At 45.2% G+C, this 18879-nt stretch overlaps 1 protein-coding gene across 4 annotated transcripts in view; it reads right to left on the minus strand.

The window, feature by feature from the left end:
* The window catches only part of Mical2 (microtubule associated monooxygenase, calponin and LIM domain containing 2), a 205425-nt gene that overhangs the window by 23245 nt on the left and 163301 nt on the right, over positions 1–18879 (minus strand). For all 4 annotated transcript variants that reach the window (XM_050125902.1, XM_050125898.1, XM_050125900.1 and 1 more), the window contains 3 exons: positions 10408–10508; positions 4418–4498; positions 1750–1843 (listed from right to left, as the gene is read on the minus strand). In XM_050125902.1, coding sequence (XP_049981859.1) covers positions 1750–1843; positions 4418–4498; positions 10408–10508 — 276 coding nt within the window. The remainder of the gene's footprint in view (positions 1–1749; positions 1844–4417; positions 4499–10407; positions 10509–18879) is intronic.

Here is an 18879-nt window from a genome sequence, read left to right on the forward strand (position 1 = left end):
AAAAAAAAAAAAAAAAAAAAGGGGATTAACTGGTTTGATGGGATGATTGGTATTTGTGAGTTACTGTTTTTAGAAAATTGTATTGGTACTGTTTCCTGTATATTGACAAATTTAAACACAAATTTAAGCAAATTTAAACACAGAGTTCATGTGTATGTGAGGGGATAGGGGTGTGTGTGTGTGTGTGTGCGCGCACACACGCATGCATGCTTGTGTTTGTGTGCATGCTTGCATGTATGACTGTGTATGAGTACATTCGTGTATGTGTATGTGTGCGAGTGCATACATGCTTGTGTGTGCATGTGTGCATATGTGTGTGTGTGTAGGCCAGAGGTCAGCGTAAGACCTCTTTCCTCAGGTGTGTTTACCTTGGATTTTGAACCTGGAGATTGACAGTTAGGCTTGGCTGGCTAGTCAGCGGTTCCCCAGGGATCTGTTTGCTCTATTTCCCGAGGTCTGAGATTACAAGTATGAATGATATCTGGTGAGTTCTAAGGACCAAACTCGGGTTTTCATACATGCGCCACGAGCACTTTAGCAGCTGAGTTACCTCCCTGGCCCAGCACAGGCTCTGTGACATCTGTAAGTCACGGACCCCACTGTGTCCCAGATCAGCAGCGTGTCAGTGACAGTATGAAAGACATACTCCCTTTGCTGGGATAGTCTTTTCGTTCCCAGAGATCCCACTACAACAAGAGGGTCCTAAATGTGAATAGTAGCGCCTTCTTGATTGGGAGTACTATTACACAATGCACCAAACAAGGGCAGTCCACTCCACCAGAATCCCTAAGAGCCGTGAAAAGACAGGCAGTGACTCTTTCAAGCAGCAGGAGCAGTCATCGCTGTAGCAAAAGGAGTCTGCTCTAGCTGATCCAGTGCAGACTCTCTGCACAAGGAAATCCACGGTGTGACCCAATAAGAGAAGGAGCACAGCCGGGCGGTGGTGGCACCCGCCTTTACTCCCAGCACTCGGGAGGCAGAGGCAGGAGGATCTCTGTGAGTTCGAGGCCAGCCTGGTCTACAAGAGCTAGTTCCAGGACAGGAACCAAAGCTACAGAGAAATCCTGTCTCGAAAAACCAAAAAAGAAAAAAAAAAAAAAAAAAAAAAAAGAGAGAGAGAAGGAGCACATTGTGTTCGGGCTTCTGCTCCACCGAAAGTCGTGGCCTAAGGCTCTTTTGAGAAATTGCGTGTGTGTATGTGTGTGTGTGTGTGTGTGTGTGTGTGCATGCGTATGCGTGCGTGTGCTTGTGTACCTGTGTGCTTGTGTACCTGTACCTGTGTGCTCATGCATGTGGAGGCCAGAAGTTGATGGTCTGTCACTTTCCACTTTATTTTTTGAGATAAGACCTTTCATTGAACCTAGAACTTGTTTTGTTTTACTTTTTTTTTTTTTTAGCTAAACTGGGGCCAGAGAGCTGACTCATCAGGTAAGAACACTGCTCTTCCCAGGGACAAGGGTTCCATTCCCAGCATCCACATGGCAGCTCACACCCATCTGTAATTCCAGATCCAGGGAATCTGAGGCCCTCTTCTGGCCTCCGAGGACATTGCACTCACTGGTGCACAGACATCGATGCAGGCAAAACACGCACACACATAAAATAAAAACAAATCAATTAAAAATAAACGCATAAGGCAGTGGACTTAGCACCGTATGTCTGTGTTGACCTGTCCCCTGCAGGTGATGAGTGCTCTTTGTCCTGCTCACCATGCAAGGCCAGTGCCACTCCCAGACCTGCCGACGGTACCTGCTTCTCCTCTGAGCACCTTCTCCAGCCTCACACCCTGGATCTCCGAGATCCTCTGCCGCTCTTCCACCTCCTCTAGCTGCCTCTGGATGGCCTGCAAGACCAAGAGTGCATGTCCTGAGAGACTCTGTAGATGAGGGGGCATAAGAGGGGCCGAGCCTGCTACTAGCTGCCACCAGCGATGCCATTGACCGTGGAGCTCCCCAGCTCAGTACCTCGGTGCTTCTGTCCTTAGGATGAGCCACGGAGCACAGCATCTGCATATGTGTAAATGACACCCACAAAGGAGTCAAAACCACCCTGTGACAAGGCCCACCACACTGGAGTCCTGGGAGGGAGGCTCCTGGACCGGCCATGGGATCCTCATGGGTCCTGGACTTTAACCAAGGGTGCAATGGCCAGGGCTGTCTCCTCAGCCCAGAATAGGGCCACTCAGGTACTGTTTTGCAGGAGGAAGCCACTGATACCTCATGACATGAGATCTGGGCCTGCTCCAGGGGATCAGGGTTCATTCTGGGGTCAGCCTGTACCCCACCTTGACTTCAAAAGGGCTCTTGCCCTGGCCTTGCACCACTGGTTGTGGTCCCGGGTGCTCCCCGACAGATGTGCCTGTGGATCTGTTATCGTCTAGTTCTGAAGGTGGAGCAGCAGGTGCTGAACCCATGATGTTTACAGCTCACACTCCGTGGACCCCCAAGCACTTGTTTAGTTTTGGGGTTATACACAGGTTTGGGTGGGCATGTTTTACTTTTCTTACCAGCTGTTACTCTCATGGAATAACAGCTTTCCTTTAGGAAAGAAAGTAGAGCGCGGTCATTTTTTGGTAAGTTTTGTTCATCGCCACCAACTTTCCTTGCTTTCAAGCAGTGGGTTACCGGGAGGCAGGCAGGACGGTTCTTACACACAGCTGCACAGGAACAGTAAAGAAACCATGAACCATCAGGGAGGGTGGCGCATCTGTCTGAAACTCTCTCTCCCCCAAACACCCACCCTTCTAAATCTCCCCTGGAATCATAGCTGCAATGGTCAAGGCATCCCCAACACCAAGAGACTCAAATGGGGACATGAGCCACCACCTGGCTCTTCTCGCCCCAGCTATGAGTATTTAAGTGGGAAACACAAATTAAACGCGAATTCTGCTGCTAGTTGCTTGCAATTTCATGTCCTCTTCTCTGCTGCCTTTGAAAGAGGTTGTGTCTTGATAAAGCCCAACTCTTCTTGCAGGTAAGGCACAAGGTTGCTAAGGAAGGGAGACCATTAGGTAACTCTGTAACTGATGGTTGTGTGGTTGCAGCTATGAGGTTGTTCTGGAATAAAATGAATTGCCCCTAAATTTATAGGTTGAGATCCCAACTTCTAGGGTTACTGTATTAGAGACAAAGTGTTTGAGGAGACCATTGAGGTTATGGCGTGCAGCCCTGATCTAATGGGCCTCCTACCTGTATGAGTGGAAGGATGCTCTCCCCCTCCCTGGTCCCTCTCCTCACACTTCAAAAAGATCCTGTGAGGATGCAATGGGAAGGTGCTGTCTCTCAGCCAGGAGCAGAGCCCTTGGCAGATGCCCAGCCTGATGTGCCTTGATCTTAGTTCTTCAGTCTCCAGGAAAGAAATACACGTTGTTTGAGCCACCCAGGCTGTGGTCTGTGGCTATGGAAGCCTGAGCAGGTAAACACAGTGTTCCTTCTCCAAAGGCTCACTTCCCAGCCAAGGTGCTACCACAGGCAGCGAAGCCTTTAGAAGGCAGGGCCTCACAGAAAGAAGCCATGTCACTGTGAGTGAGTGTGCCCTTGAAGGGGATATGAAGAGCTCTTCCCGCTCTCACTGCCCCTGCTTCTGGAGCCATGAAGTTGCCTTCAGCTCTATCCATACTCTCTGCAGAGATAGGCCCTCCCCACAGGCCTAAAGCAATGGGGCCAACTGACTATGGACTAGTATGACTGACCCCATAAATCCAAACAAAACTTTCCTCTTTTAAAGTTAATCGTCTTAGGCATTTTGTTACTGTAGCAGAAAGCTGATGAGTACACAAGACTGCATGGCCACATCAAGGACACGGTGGTGAAAGCAATACAGTGCTACGTGGATGAATAGGGATGATTGTTCTAAGTCCATATACACTCAAGTCCAACTGTTCTTCAAGACTGGGCTTAGAGAGGGACAGTGTTTATGCTGTCTGCTCCATTTTGTTCATCCAGGACAGAGACTGACAGATTAGCTTGGGCAGAAACGCTTGGAGGAAATCATCAGGTTAGGAAGTACTAGGTACTTAATGCTTTCAACTAATCCTAAAACAGAATCAGACCCCAGTAGCTATCAGTTTAGCAGAGACTCAGTCAAGGAGGTGGTGGATGACTTCTGTCCTTACTGAGGACACACTGAAGGTCACTGCTTTGTGGGAGTAAGGGATTATGATGGCCATGCCAGCCTCACTTTGTAGGACACAAACCTGAGGCTGGAAAGGTGACTGGGATGGGAATAGTTCAACCTCCTGAGCTCCTCACCCCAGAGCCCTACTGGGGATTGGGCCAGAACCTTCAGAATGGCCACAGTCTGGTTCTCACAGAAGGGAGGCAGGCCTTTCCCTGGCCCATTTCCCCAAGAACAGATTGACTCCTGGAGGATTTCCCACCCACACCCCGGGGACACCTTCACATGTTTGCTTCCTGACCTGAGCCTTATGGAGTCTTTTCAATTCTTCTTGCTTAACCATCTGCTTCTCCAGCTTCCTTCTTCTTCTGGGTATCTTCTCCTATACAAAGCAATGGAGAAGAGCAAGCCACAACTAAGAAAAGGGATAACAAAACCTCATCATTGCCCTCTGCCATCTCCATGCACGACTCTAAGCCACCGCTGCCTTCTAGCATAACGACATCCAGCAGAACTTTCTACAGTGATGACAATGACCTCAATCTGTACTGTGTGAAATATGAATGCCGCTATCCACAGGTGGCATTGGAATTGAGCTGTGAATAAAAAATTGAAGTTAAATTTGATTTAACTTCATCATCACTGGCACCATCAGCAGCAGCATTATCTTTATTATTTTAAGACAGGGTCTCACAGTATAGCCCTTACTTGCCTGGAACTTGCTACATGGACCAGACTGTCTTTGAACTCACAGAAATCCACCTGCCTTTGCCTCCCACGTATTCCATCTCAGGGATGGAAGTTGTTCTTCTAGGATTTTTAGAATCCTAAAGATCCTTGGGAGGCAACCTTGGCTTTTACATCTCAGCACAGCCTCATCTTTGTTCCTGGAGAAGACGCCCAGGTGACTGCTTGGGTTCTGGCTTTAGCATGGGAACCCTCTAGTAATAAATGAGGATCTTTGGAGAAAATCTGGACCAGGGTGAGGTGCTTCCTGCCCTGAGATGATTTCTCTAGCTTACCTAAAGACCTGGCTTATTTATTTCACAAGTATCTCAGGAGCACCCATTGCATGAGCCAGGTTGTAAATCCTAGCATCTGTAGAGTGTCATGGGCCATGCAATGAACTAATTCCTTCATAATGTCTCCTTTATATCTCAGATTGAAGGTCTCCATAAATATGGACAACAAACGTCAGAAAGACAACCTGCCCAAATCGACACAATTAGTAATGGATGCAGGTGATCATCCTCAGTATGCATATTTTCCCACAGGCCTTTTCTTTTGCCAGGTGCTGGACAGTCAAGGACCCCTGTTCTATGGTAGATCCTATAGGAGCGTCGGCTTCCTCTAAATGGAGACCATTGGATACAAATTCTGTATTCTGGTTAGTTTTAGTCAGCTTGACACAAGCTGGGCCTTCTGGGAAGAAGAGACCTCAGTTGAGGAAATGCCCTATAGGCAAGTCTGTAGAGCATCTTCTTGACTGCTGATTGATATGGGCTAGGCCTGGTTCACTGTGGGTAGTGCCACTCCTGGGTAGTTGGCTAATCAGGCCATGGAGAACAAGACAGTAAGCCGCATTCCTTCACAGCCTCTGCATCAGTTCCTACCTCCCAGCTGCTGCCTTTAGCCCTTGTCCTGACTTCCCTTCATGATGCTCTGTAAGCTATATGATGAAATAGACCCTTTCTTCCCCTAGTTGTTTTTGGTCATGGTGTTCATCACAGCAATAGGAAGCAAATGAGGACATCTGGAGAACGGTAGACCACAACAGTGCCATGCAATCTCCCCAAAGCATAGTCCTCCCCACAGGGCTCAGAGTGTAGCTCAGTGGCAGAGTGCTTGCGGAGCATGTGTGAGATCTTGGGTTTGATCCTCAATGCACACACACACACGCGTTTTCTCTCTCTCTCTCTCTCTCTCTCTCTCTTCTTTCAAGTCAGTAGAACAAAGCCCAAGGTTGGGGATAAAAGAGAATTTGTTATCTTCTATTTAAAGCATATTCTAGCAAAGCTCAGGAATCCCTCCCTACACAGGGGCTCTTCATTCTGTCCACAGCAATCGTGCTGGTATAGAGAGTGGAGGACAGAAGCTAAGGGCTGGCTCAACAGATGGCGCCCAGATGTGATGGGCTAAATCCACTTAAAAACCTGAGAAGGCTTAAAAATAAGGGAAACAGAGTTTTACACAGAGTTTTGCTCTCTGTTGGTGGCGTGCCATAAAGAGATTTCCTGATTCAGCAATAGCAGCAGAAAAAAAGCTGCGTCATTTTAAAGCGCGGCTTCCTGGGGGCTGTGCTGCCAGCGTGAACTCTGGCTTTAAAGCATTTCAAGGCTTTTATGGGACTGGATGTTTGTGTTCCCGCTTGGGATCGGAGGAGAGTGCTCTGAGACCGTGCAGATGGCTCAGTGCTCCCCGCCTGCACCTGGGCAGAAGGCCGAATCAGGCTTAGGCAGGCGGAAGAGCATGGCGGATTCCTGCCGTCATACAGAGACGCGTTTTCAGACTGCGCAGTGCTCTGCATGTCAGATTTGGCTGTAACTTGGATGAAAAGAGTTTCTGTGCTGCACGCTCAGTCTCAGAATTAAACTGCTGATTGCGGCTCCAATGTGAACTGCTGTGTGCCTGGAACTGTGCTCAGCTCAGAAGCACCAAATGACTCTGAGGCAGGAGCGGCTGCTCCATGCTGAACTGTGCTGATCTCAGGCAGGAACTACCGTAATTACCTTAAAACCGTGCAGTTAAGGTTTAGACTGGGCAGGACACAGGCAGTACCGTATTACCTGTACATGGTGCAACTTAAGTTTTTAAGAAATGCTTAACATTTTAAGAAATGCTCCTGGATAATAAAAAAATTACAGATTCACAATAGAACAGATTCAGACACTGTTGGATGAATGTACGTAGGCTTGGGAGAGAGAAGAAAAAGAATATAAAGAATAAAGTTAATGTCTTAAAAAGAAAAAGGGTAAAGTCTTTAAAGAGACAGAGTACAGAAGTACAGATAGTTATAGATTAAGAGAAATAAAGAAAAATAAGCCACGTAAAAATGGAAAATTCACAGAGAGTCTGGATTATGTACATTGTGTTTTCTTTAAAATTTTTGACTGTGAAGGAGCTAAGTACAGAGAGACATTTCATTATATGGGCTGCTAAGCTGAACCTGCACATATGTTCTAAAGGTATCTTGACTTCAGAATTTGGATCTAAGGTTATGATGCTTTGGAAAAGTCCTTCTTTTGTTTTCACAGAGGATGTGACCCTGTGGATTGCATCTATTCCGATTTGGTATGATAGACCACGCCCTCCTGAAAGGTTGCTGTGAACACCCTCAAAAAATTGCTTCGCTCAATTGCCAACTGAGATGAAACTAGCACACAGGTTATATCATGAACGACCTAATTAACGACGCCCCTATTCAGCAGGAAGCAGTTTGGAGAGAAAAAACTACGCCCATGTTCCCAAATATTGTTTATAAATGTTCTTTTACATTTAAAGGGGGATATGATATAGATATGAATAATTTGCATTGGTATGGATTTTAAGGTCAATTTTGTTATATGTATATGTATTTTTGATCTTGATTAAGGTATTGTGATTGTGTAGTTCATTTAAAAATGTAATGTATAATTAGGAAATATAGGTTGTTAATGGATAATCATCGCTAATAGTTAAGCTTGTAGTCATGTTAATTAGATTTTCTAGATATATAGAGATATATTTCAATTAGATAGGCATTCTTCATATCTTTCAAAGACTGCAGAATATGGCATTTAAAATATTTTAATAACTTAGGACTTTTCATGACAAGGAGACACGTCTGCTCCTGGCAGCACCAGCTACTTCAAGAGGAAGATGGGCATCGAAGAGGATCCTTATGGAGTTGGATAGTCATTTGGGCAAGAAACTGCTCTTGCCTGGACTGTTGCATAAACTGGACACAGAGAACCCTCAGAGAGAGGACTGCTGAACTTGCCTAAAGGTGAGATGGTCTTTCGGGGTTCCTGATTCATGAAAGAGTCTGCGAGACATTCTGCAGGACACAGCAGAAAATGACTGAACTGTCTTTGAAATTTCCTGCTTCATGGAAATGTATCTGGATACCATGGGCCTGTAGGCCGAAGATGGATGCCCCAACGGTACCAAAGAACTTTGGGTGACTGTCCAGGCAGCGAGATGTCTCTGTCATTTCTAGAGTTTTCTTATTTCTTGTTTACTTAGGTAATATTATATCCTTCTGGAGTCTTTGATGGAGTTGAAGAATGAATAGTTATAGTTTTCCTTAGTTATGGTAAGAGATAAAATAGATATAAATATTGTAACTGTAATTCTTACTTGATAACTGTTTTGTTATATGTAATTTTACTATGCTAAAGTTAAAGCCTTTCTTTTTTGTTTAAACGGAAAAAGGGGAAATGATGTGGGAATGATTTCTTACTAATAAAGAAACTGCCTTGGCCCATTTTATTGGATAGAAAATTAGGTAGGCGGAGTATACAGAAGAGAATTCTGGGAGAAAGAAGGTTAGAGGAGGAGTCGCCATGATGCTCCCACTCCAGACAGATGCAGGTTAAGATCCTCTCTGGTAAGCCAGCTCATGGGCTACACAGAATATTAGAAATGGGTTAGAACAATATGTAAGAGCTAGCCAATAAGAAACTGGACCTAGCCGGGCCAGGCAGTGTTTGAAAGAATACAGTTTCCGTGTAATTATTTCTGGGTATTTCTAGCCATGCGGGCGGCCGGGTGCCGGGGACGCAGCCCTGCCGCTCCTATTTCAACAGGCCAAGAGAAGAACCAGTACAGGAGGAGGGAAGGACCAAGGCTCAGCTGCCACAAGTCCCCTGCCTCAGGCATCCTGCCTCCAGCTTCCTGTGCAGAGGTTCATCTGAGCAGGCTCTGTTGTGACCCTTGGGTGGGGACACACCTGAATGCACCCAAAGAAACAGAGAACCCAGAGGCCAAAGCCCTTCCTTCCCACTTGAAGGCTTCCTGGAGGAGTGGGGCCCCATTAGGAGGAGGAAGCATAGGTATGCTTCACCACATGGTACTCTCAAGTAACCACTAGCCGTGTGCTAGGCCAGCAAGATGGCAAGGAGCTGGTTGTGAGGTTTGTTTGGGATATTATGGTCTTGCTACTTCCACACGCCCATGCTAACCTATTCTTTCTCTATGAGGGTTAAGAAGATGGAGTCTGGGATCTGTCTCATTTGAGTGGAGAATTAACTTAAGGTTATTTGAGAGGATGGGGGGCAATAAGGAGCCCCCAGAAATCAATGTAATACAATTTACATAACACTTCATTTCTGGTGAGGATTGAAGTAACTAAATCAGCCCGCAATTTAAAAACAGAAAGATTCCTCTCCCCTCCTCTACTGTGTGTGCGCCTTAGGGAGTTGGAATCCCCCTTTGTGACTTGAACTGAAGCCAAAGCCTCTCTTGCTAGATATGGGAAAGCCGAGGATGAGTAAATTTGGTTCTCTTCTTCCTTCATAGCTCCTCTCTGCTCTAAAACTATAAACAGAGCCAGAGCAATGCCCAGCTCCTCCGCCTACCCCAGAGGCAAGCGAGGACCCCTCTGAGTCCTAGGGGACAAGCTGCAGTCCCATACTTGGAGAAAACAGCAGTGGGCGTGGGTGGCAAGTGTCTCTCTCTGCACATGGGACATATAGGCACATCCACAGACATGCCACACTGTGTTTTCTCTGCATTGGCATGAGAGATTCGGTAAGTGCTCTCTAGACATGAATATCCACTAAGAAAGGGGATGGTTGTCTTCCCAGTGGCATGTGGGCTCCTTCGACAGTAGGTGCCTTGGTGTATCCGTGTCTCTGCGCAACTTCATGGTTTGTTTCATAGCTCCGGTTAGAATAAACATAACATTTTCTGAGCAATCTGCCTCTAGTGCTTCTTAAATGAAGTTGTGCTTCCCTTGGGGACATACACATCTGCTTGTTGAAGTTTTTCAAGGGTTTGCTTATTGGATCGCGTATCAAACCCACTTTAAGCATGGCGCTCGCCAAATGGTTTCAAGTCGGTATGTCTTCTTTTTTCCCTTCCCCCATTTGAGACTCTGAGGTTTTCTTGCTTGGTGTTTTATTTTTTTTTTTTTTTAAAGAAGACAAATCTTGGGGGGGTTCCAGATAAAAAGAAGGGTGGTTGTCAGTTGCAATGTGGCTTTATCCTCTTGAGGATCCTTGCAGCTGGAGCCCACATTGGCTCTGAAGCCTGGATGGGAAATGAGCCCTAGCCAGCCAAGGCACTGTATGGTGTTACACGTGATGTTACCTTTAGCCGTGAGGAAGACTGGGAGCCAGCATCTTCCTCTGCAGAGGAGGAGGCGGGAGACGGGGGAGAAGAGGTGGCCTCTGTCACTGGAGCTCCAAGGCCTGAAACGAGAACCGGAGAGAACTCACCACCCTTGTGGCTGTTTTTCCTGCTTCGCCACCTCTCTCCACCCTCACCCTGTTTGCTTCCTTCTGCCCACCCCTCACTGCACCTGCCAGGAGCTTGGGAAAGCGGTACCTCAGGGCCCCTGAAAAGTTGGCCCTCCACGTTAATTACATTTCTGGATCCCTGCCAAGAGCTCTGCCGGCTCGCCTCTCACATTCAAAACAAAACAAAACAAAACAAGGTATTATGCGGGAATCAAGGAAGTCCTTAGACACCCTTTGCAGGGCAGGATCCTTGCTTACAATGCTTTTGGATCAAAAAATCTATTATGAAAATGCATATCTGAAGTTAGCTGAGTTACCTAAATGCGCGGGTAAGGTTCGTTCTGCAGAGTAATTGAATGCAAAAAAAAAAAAAAAAAAAAAAAGTCAGAGCCAGCTCTTAAACAAATCGCCCTTCTGCGGCTCGCAGCATCTGGCACCCATTTTTACTACACGACATCTGCTCAGTGTAAAAGAGCTGGCGTCAGAATGTCTGGTCATAGAAAAAAAAATCCCAAATGTAATCAGAAGCAAAAGGACTCTAAGCCTAAGGATTTTATCACATAGCCTCATGCAACATAAATATTTCATTAATTATGGCTAAACAAATGCCACTTTTATTTCCCCAACTTGCAGATATTATCACATCATGGAAGGGATGATTCAAATGCCAGGAAAAAAAAAAGCAGTTGAAGATAGGGATGGCCTAACAAAGCAGGGCCCATAGGGAAGAGAAAGCTGAGGAGCCATGCCAAACTCCAAACATGAACTGGACGGCTGAGGACGGTAATAATGCCCATGTTGACCAAACACCTTTTCGTGATCTGGCTGAGGCCCAGGTGTGATTGGGCTTCCAGGTACTCCAGGAGACTTTCATCTTTTCCAGCAAGAACATCTGCCCCTGCACACACACACCTGATGGAGTCTATGCCAATACCAGGATTAACCCATGTTGGTCACTGCACTACAGGACCAGTAGAACTTAGCGACGGCAAATGGACTCGCCAGTGGCAGCTTGGGTCTGCACAGACCGATGGAGTGGGTGGAGAGAAAGGAGAGAAGTAATTCCAAGTCAGCTAACATCCGCTCCAGCCTCCCTATAATTTTCAACTATTCACCCCAGTGGGAGCAGCCAAGTGTTACAAAATAAGGGTAATTTTAACCTCCAGCAACACATTTACATACGCTCTTATTCAGAGCAAAATAATACAAAACATGCATATAACAACCCAGCCTCTCTGGGGAGAGGGTTTGCTGTTTTCCACTTTAATTTGCCAGATGGGAAAGCTCAGGTAAAGATAGAACCAGAGAGTGGCATCGTCCTCGGAGCAGGCTCTGTTCTCTTTGGGCAGAAATTGCATCCTGCTTCAGCCACTAAATCGCCACAGAGGGATCCAGCCACTGAGCACTGAGTCTAGAAGTGAGAGGAGCCGACTGTATGCTCTTGAGTTCTACTGTCATGATCCCTGCACACAGAATCACTGTGGTCGAGCAAACCTAATCAAAGGCCTTGGTGGTATCTGATACATGGGAGTAGCTGTTGGAAATGTTTATTTAGACTTGTTTTATTTACTACTTTTCTCATTGCTGCATCCAAGCATCTGACATGGAGCAACTTCAGGATTGGGGTTGTAGCTCAGCATGCCAGAGGCTCTGAGTTAGATTCCCAGCCCTGCTCTCGGAGATGAAGGCAGGAGGAATGTAAGTTCAAGGTCATCTTTGGTTACTAAAGAGTTTGAAGCCAGCCTGAGCTAGAGACTGTCTCAAAAAGGAGGCAATTTGAGGTAAGAAGGCTCACGGTTTGAGGATACAGTGCATCATGGAAGGAAGGGGTGGTGGAAGGCTGCTCGCTCCCCTCTGGGTACCGGGGAGCAAAGAGAGATGAATGTTGCACACACTCCTCTTGATTCCCTTTTCAGTCTGCTGGATCAGCCCATGGGATGGTGCTGCCCACGTTCAGAATGGGTCTGATAGGTCTTCACTCCTCAGCTAACCCTCTCTAAAAGCATCCTTGCAGACGACCCAAGGGTGTGTCTGTCTCCTTGGTGGCTCTGTGCCCAGTCAGCGTGACAACCGACATTCACATCCCAACTGTCTTCACCATCGTCATTGTTATCATTGACTCAATTAACAGCACTTTCTTCTAGAACTGCCTGATTGACCTTTATGTACAATAGAAGTACAGATGTAAGGTTAAAACTTTTTCTAATTAAAAAAAAAAAACTTCTGTAGAATTTCATTTGGAAATGGGAGTGAAACGGCTTCTAAGCAGTAGGAAGGCCGAGCCTCTCCTCCCATCAGGGGAGACCAGCCTTTCCTCTTCTCTCATCAGGGGAGACCAGCCTTTCCTCTCCTCCCATCAAGGGATGCCAACCATTCTGAAGGTCACTAGTCACTTGCAATCTTGAAGGACTTTGCTTCCCCACACCATGTCAGAGTGCCTGTTTTTGGAGCTGACTTCTCACCAGAATGCAGTTAGAATTCAGGACACAATATATGAAGCATCTTTTCCCAGACAGGAGCCAACAGGCAGTACAGAAAGATGTAAAAGGTAAGAGTAGAAACCCACACAGTCCTGCGGCCACAGATGCTTCTGCCCTGAGGTCCTTTGCTGACCTCAGCGCAGGCAGGAAAAAACCCTAACAGGTTAAAGTAGACTCACTGAGTTGAAAGGCAGTTCAGAGTCTGGCCAAGCATGGCAGCAGTAATGTGTAAGATGGAGCTCTGGAGAGGAGGGAGTACTACAAAAGACAGAGAGAGAGAAACAGAGAGAGAGACACAGAGAGACAGAGACAGACAGACAGACACACACACACACTCACACACACTCACACACACACACACAGAGAGAGAGAGAGAGAGAGAGAGAGAGAGAGAGAGAGAGAGAGAGAAATTTAGAAATTAGCATAGAAGTTCATGTCTATCTGCTGCTTAACAGGAATCCAAAGATGTATAAAACGAAGCTACCTGGCTGGGCATATTAACTGCAGAGAAGTTGCAGGCTCAACATTCTACTGATTTTGCAGCAGTTCTTAGCCTTCTTGATGCTGCGACCCTTTAATACAGCTCCTCATGTGGTGACCCCAACCATAAAATTATTTTCATTGTTACTTTATCACTGTAGTTTTGCTACTGTTATAAATTAATGTGAATATTTTGGGAGATAGAGGTTTGCCAAAGGGGTCACAACCCACAGGTTGAGAACCTCTAACGTTTTCTTGGGTGGGAGATGTTCAGATTGTCCCTAGTCAGAGACAGCTGGGGCATTATAGCGGTCACAGGAAACTTTTACTTTGTTAACAGGGTAGATTAGTGCTAGAGCAATGCTTATCACAGACACACCTGGCAAGCATGAAGACAAGTCATGGAAGGAACAGAGTGACCTTAACATTATTCTACTGCCTATTAAACATCCTTTATTCCCCCATTTAACAATAAAAAATAAAATTCAACCATTTTTCTACATAAACTCTATTAGTTGGTAAACTGACACACACACACACACACACACACACGATTAGTCAAATAAGAGAAAAATCCATCAATAAAAACAAAAACCAGAAATGACTGATACAGTGAAATTAACAGGCAAGTATTTAAAAATATCATAAATGTGGTCAGGAAGCTAAAAGTAAGCTACTAAAACAACTTTGAGAACTAATAAATTTAATAAAGTAGTGGTCTGTAAAATTAACATTGCTATGGTTGGTTAGCTCCTTCCCCCCTTCCTCCTGTTCCTTTCCCTCCTCCTTCCTTCTTTACTTCACTTTCTTCCCTCCTTCCCTCTCTTTCTCCCTCCCTCCATCCCTACCTCTCTCTTTCCCTCCCTCCTTTCCTCCCTCCCTTTTGGCTTGGGGCTGAGAATCAAACCCAAAGAACTGTACAGGCTAAATTTGAGTTCTATGGCAAAGCCACACCCTCAGCTCCAGGCAGTAGCATGTCTATCTACTTACACGCAACTTTATAAAAGGAAATCACAGAAACTCACAGACGTGCAGCGTCTAATAAAATGCTGGTCACTAGAACTGGCAGGTGAAGGTAGGGACTGGAGAGACGTTCACAGGATATGAAATTTCAGTTCAATAGGATCAAGTTTGAGAGACCTATCCTATAGCACGGAGACTGTTAGCACTAGAATGTAAAATGTCTGCCAGAGGCCCACGTGTTTGAACAGTTGATCTGAAGGTCCTTCGGAACCCCTAGGAGGTGGAGCCTTACCTGGATGAAGGTGGTCACTGCGGGGTTGGCTTTGAATGCTACTGTGCACTGTTTCTGGCTCAGTTTCTCTTTTTTTTTTTTGACTGTTGATATGACAAAAACATCAGCCTCTAGCTCCCACCACCCATGTGTTCCCTGCCATGAGATAGATAGCTCAGTGAATAAAGCAAGCATGGGGGCTGGAGTTTGTATCCCCAGAACTCACATAAAGCCAGATATACATCTGCAATCTCAGTGTCCCACTGCAAGATGGCAGCAGAAGCTAGAGAATCCTGGGAGGCTTGAAGGCCAGCTAGTCTGGAGTAGGCAGAGATCCTGGGGCTAGAGGGATGACTCAGCAGTCCTGGGGCTGGAGGGATGATTCAGCAATCCTGGGGCTGGAGGGATGACTCAGCAATCCTGGGGCTGGAGTGATGACTCAGCAATCCTGGGGCTGGAAGGATGACTCAGCAATCCTGGGGCTGGAAGGATGACTCAGCAGTTAAGAGCACAAGCTGCTCTAGCAAAGGACCTGGGTTTGATTCCCAACACCCACATAGTAGCTCACAACTGTTTAAAACTCCAGTTCCAGAGGATCTTACACTTTCTTTGGGCACTGTGTGGAGTTGGTCCACAGACATACATGCAATCAAAACACTCACACCCATCAAATAAAATTAAAATCTCAAAACAGTGATCCTGTCTTAAATAAGGTAGAAGGTGAGGACCCACCTCCAAAGTTGTTCTTTGACTTCCACTTGTGTGCCATGACACTCACAGGCCCATATTCACAGACATACTCATACATATCACACACGGGTACACACATGTACATACACATGTATGCAGAGATGAATACATTAAAAAGTAAAGAAATATATATTTTCATATGTATATGTGTATATACATATATGTGTATATATATGACTCAAAAGACCCAAAATGTTGTGGAACTGAAACAATATAAAAACAATTGAACAAACTATAGTTGGGGGTGTTCACTCTCCTCTCTTAGTAGTTGATAAAATAACCAAACTGTTATGATTTTTCAAAAATGATGCAAGATCCCCAGTGGCAGTAGGCAGCAGAAATGCTGTAGGTCCCCAAATAGAGGTAGAGGGCCATGTGGCAGCAGGCAGTGGGCCCTGGGAGTAGCCAGTCCCAGGCAGAGATGGCTGCTGGCCCCTGAGTGGTGGCTAGTCCCAGGCAGGGAGGCACATGGTGGGTGGGCTGGTCCCAGCAAGCCTGGGGGTGTGAGCAGGTGGCGGGTAGGAGGCATATGGTCAGACTGATCATACAGAATAGAACAAAATATTTATTACTTAGAGGAGGTGGGGAGAAGGAAAGAAAGACAGAGAGAGAGAGAGAGAGAGAGAGAGAGAGAGAGAGAGAGAGAGAGAGAGAGAGAGAGAAGAGGGGGAGTGGAGAAGTGGGGAGGGAGGCAGAAGTGAAGCTGCCTCTCCGAGAGGAAGGCAGAAAAGAGAGCAAGCTCAGGCCGGAAGATCAGCCTGCCTCAGAGGATGCGGGAGGGAGTGGGTGTGGCTTGTCTTTTAAAGAGACGACAATCATAACACAAACCAATGTAGGAGTTCTTACTATGAGCATCATTGAATAACTGCAACACACTTCGCGTTATGGACCCTTTCCAAAAAAATTCGGTAGAACAAAAACAATCTCCCACTCCATGGTGTATAGAGACTATGTTGTCTGTATTTATTCATCTGTTTGTTATTGTTGTTTTGGGTTTCGTGTGTGTGTCTGTGTGTGTGTGTCTGTGTGTATGTCTGTGTGTGTGTGTTTTCTCCCATTGCTTTGATTTTGAGACAGGGTCTCAGTGTAGCCCAAGTTGGCCTCAGCCTCTCATTTCTCCTGCCCAAGTGCAAAGACTGCAGACATATGCCGCCACACTGGGATCTCCATCTACGATGGACACTTAGGCTGAGTCTATAACTTGGCTGTTCTGAATAGTATGCAGTGTGCATGGGTGTGTCAGGTTATTGTGTGCTAACCTTGGATTTTTTTCAGGTGTGTAAGTGTGGCATGCCTGGGTCTTATGGCACCTCCAGTTCCAGTGTTCAAGGGACCTTCACACCAAGTTTTACACAGTAGTTGAACTAATGTATACTCCTGTTAATAGTACAGCAGGGTCTCTCACCTTTGTCCCATCCTCATCCTCATTGGCCAGTATTTGTTGTTTCATTGGTGGCCTTGATGACCGCCCTTCTGACTAGGGTAAGATGGAATCTCAGGGAAGTTTTTATTTGTGGTTCCCTGATGGCTAAATATATTGAATATTTTATGCATTTATTGGACATTTATCCTTCTACTATCCAGCTTATTTGCCCATTTATTGGTTAGATAATTTGTTGTTTGGCGATGTGGGATTCCCCTCTGCATGTTGTGAATACCATTGGTAAATAAAGAAGCTGATTTGGATCTATAGCAAGGCAGAATAGAGATACTCGGGGAAAACTAAACTGAATGCTGTGAAAAAGAAGGCAGAGTCAGGGAGAAGCCATGTAGCCCCATTGGAGACAGACGCCAGAACTTTAACCGGTAAGCCACAGCCTCGTGGTGATACACAGATTAATGGAGATGGGTTAATTTAAGTCATGAGTTATCCAGAAATACACTTAAACTATTGGCCAAACAGTATTACAAATAATATGATTTCTGTGTGATTATTTCGGGACTGAGCAGCCAGGAACAAACAAGTGGCCTTCTTACAACATTTGGGTGTTTAATTTTTTTGAGGCCTTAAAGAGTGCATATGAATCTCTAATCAGATGAATAGATGGCAAAGATTTCCCCTAGTTCTTTAGAATGCCTTTTCAACCTGTTAACAGGGCTTTTTGCTATGCTTTCTAATCAGATGGATACAATCATATTTATGCAAATGGATAGAGTTTGCAGCTATTTTTTCTTTTTCTTTCTTCTTTCTTCTTTCTTTCTTTCCTTTCTTTCCTTCTTCTTTCTTCTTTCTTTCCTTTCTTTCTTTCTTTCTTTCTTTCTTTCTTTCTTTCTTTCTTTCTTTTTTTTGTTTTCATCAAGTTTCACTATGTAGCCCAGGCTGGCCTCAAACTCATATTCTTTTTGCTTTAGACTTATGAGTATTAGGATTACAGGCATGCACTGCCACACCCAGCCATACGTCTTTTAGTTTTAAAGTAGACAAATGTACTATCTATTATGCATCTATTAAATGGGGCTGGAGAGAAGGTCTAGTTAGGAACATCTGTTGCTCTTGCAGAGGATTCAGGTTTGATTCAAGCACCCATACAATGGCTCACAACCATCTGTAATTCCAGTCCCAGGAGACCAAATACAGTCTTCTGGCTTCTATTGGCACCAAGCATGCACATGGTATACAGATATACACGTAGGCAAATATGCATATACATAAAATAAAAAGTGAATAAATCTAAAAACATACACATGAAATTCCATGGTGTGTGAGTTTAAAAGAATTCTTATATCTCAACTTACCTATGCTCATTCCAAACTTAGCTGCTAATAAGTTCTTTTGTTAATCTATACAGATATTTGATTAGGGTGCAAAGATAATTCCTTGAAAGCTGATTATTCCTTAAAATTTTTTAAAAATTAAAAGGTAAAATTATCAGAATTTTTGAAAACTGGAAATAATAGGATCACAATTTATTTAAAGTGGTCAAGCGAACATTCAGCGACAAAAGAAATTGTCTGGGGAGACAGTTCAGTGGATGGGGATTCTGCTTGCTGTGTAGTGTGATACCTGAGTTAAAATCCCATGTAAAAAGCTGCGCACTGCCGCACCCACTTCTGCAATCCCAGCATTGTAGGGGCATGGACAGGGGGATCATGGGGCTTTCATGCTACCAGCATAATTCCAGGTTCAGCGAGAGACACTGTCTTAAAGGGAATAGGAAGTCAAGGAGGAATTGATCAGAACACCCAGCAACCCTTTCTCACCTAGAGTGCACATGCATGCACACATCCACACACATGCAGATATACCACACATTCACAAATAAAAAAAGATATCACGCATGCATTTACACTATCCTTAAAGAAATACACTAAATGTTTGGCGAGGTGCAGAAACAATAACATGTTCTGTTTTTTGCTAGGTATTTCCGTACTGTTTGAT

Source organism: Alexandromys fortis, unplaced genomic scaffold (genome assembly GCF_014885135.2).
Source record: "Alexandromys fortis isolate MF-2015 unplaced genomic scaffold, M_Fortis_MF-2015_v1.1 scaffold_250, whole genome shotgun sequence".
NCBI lineage: Eukaryota > Metazoa > Chordata > Mammalia > Rodentia > Cricetidae > Alexandromys > Alexandromys fortis.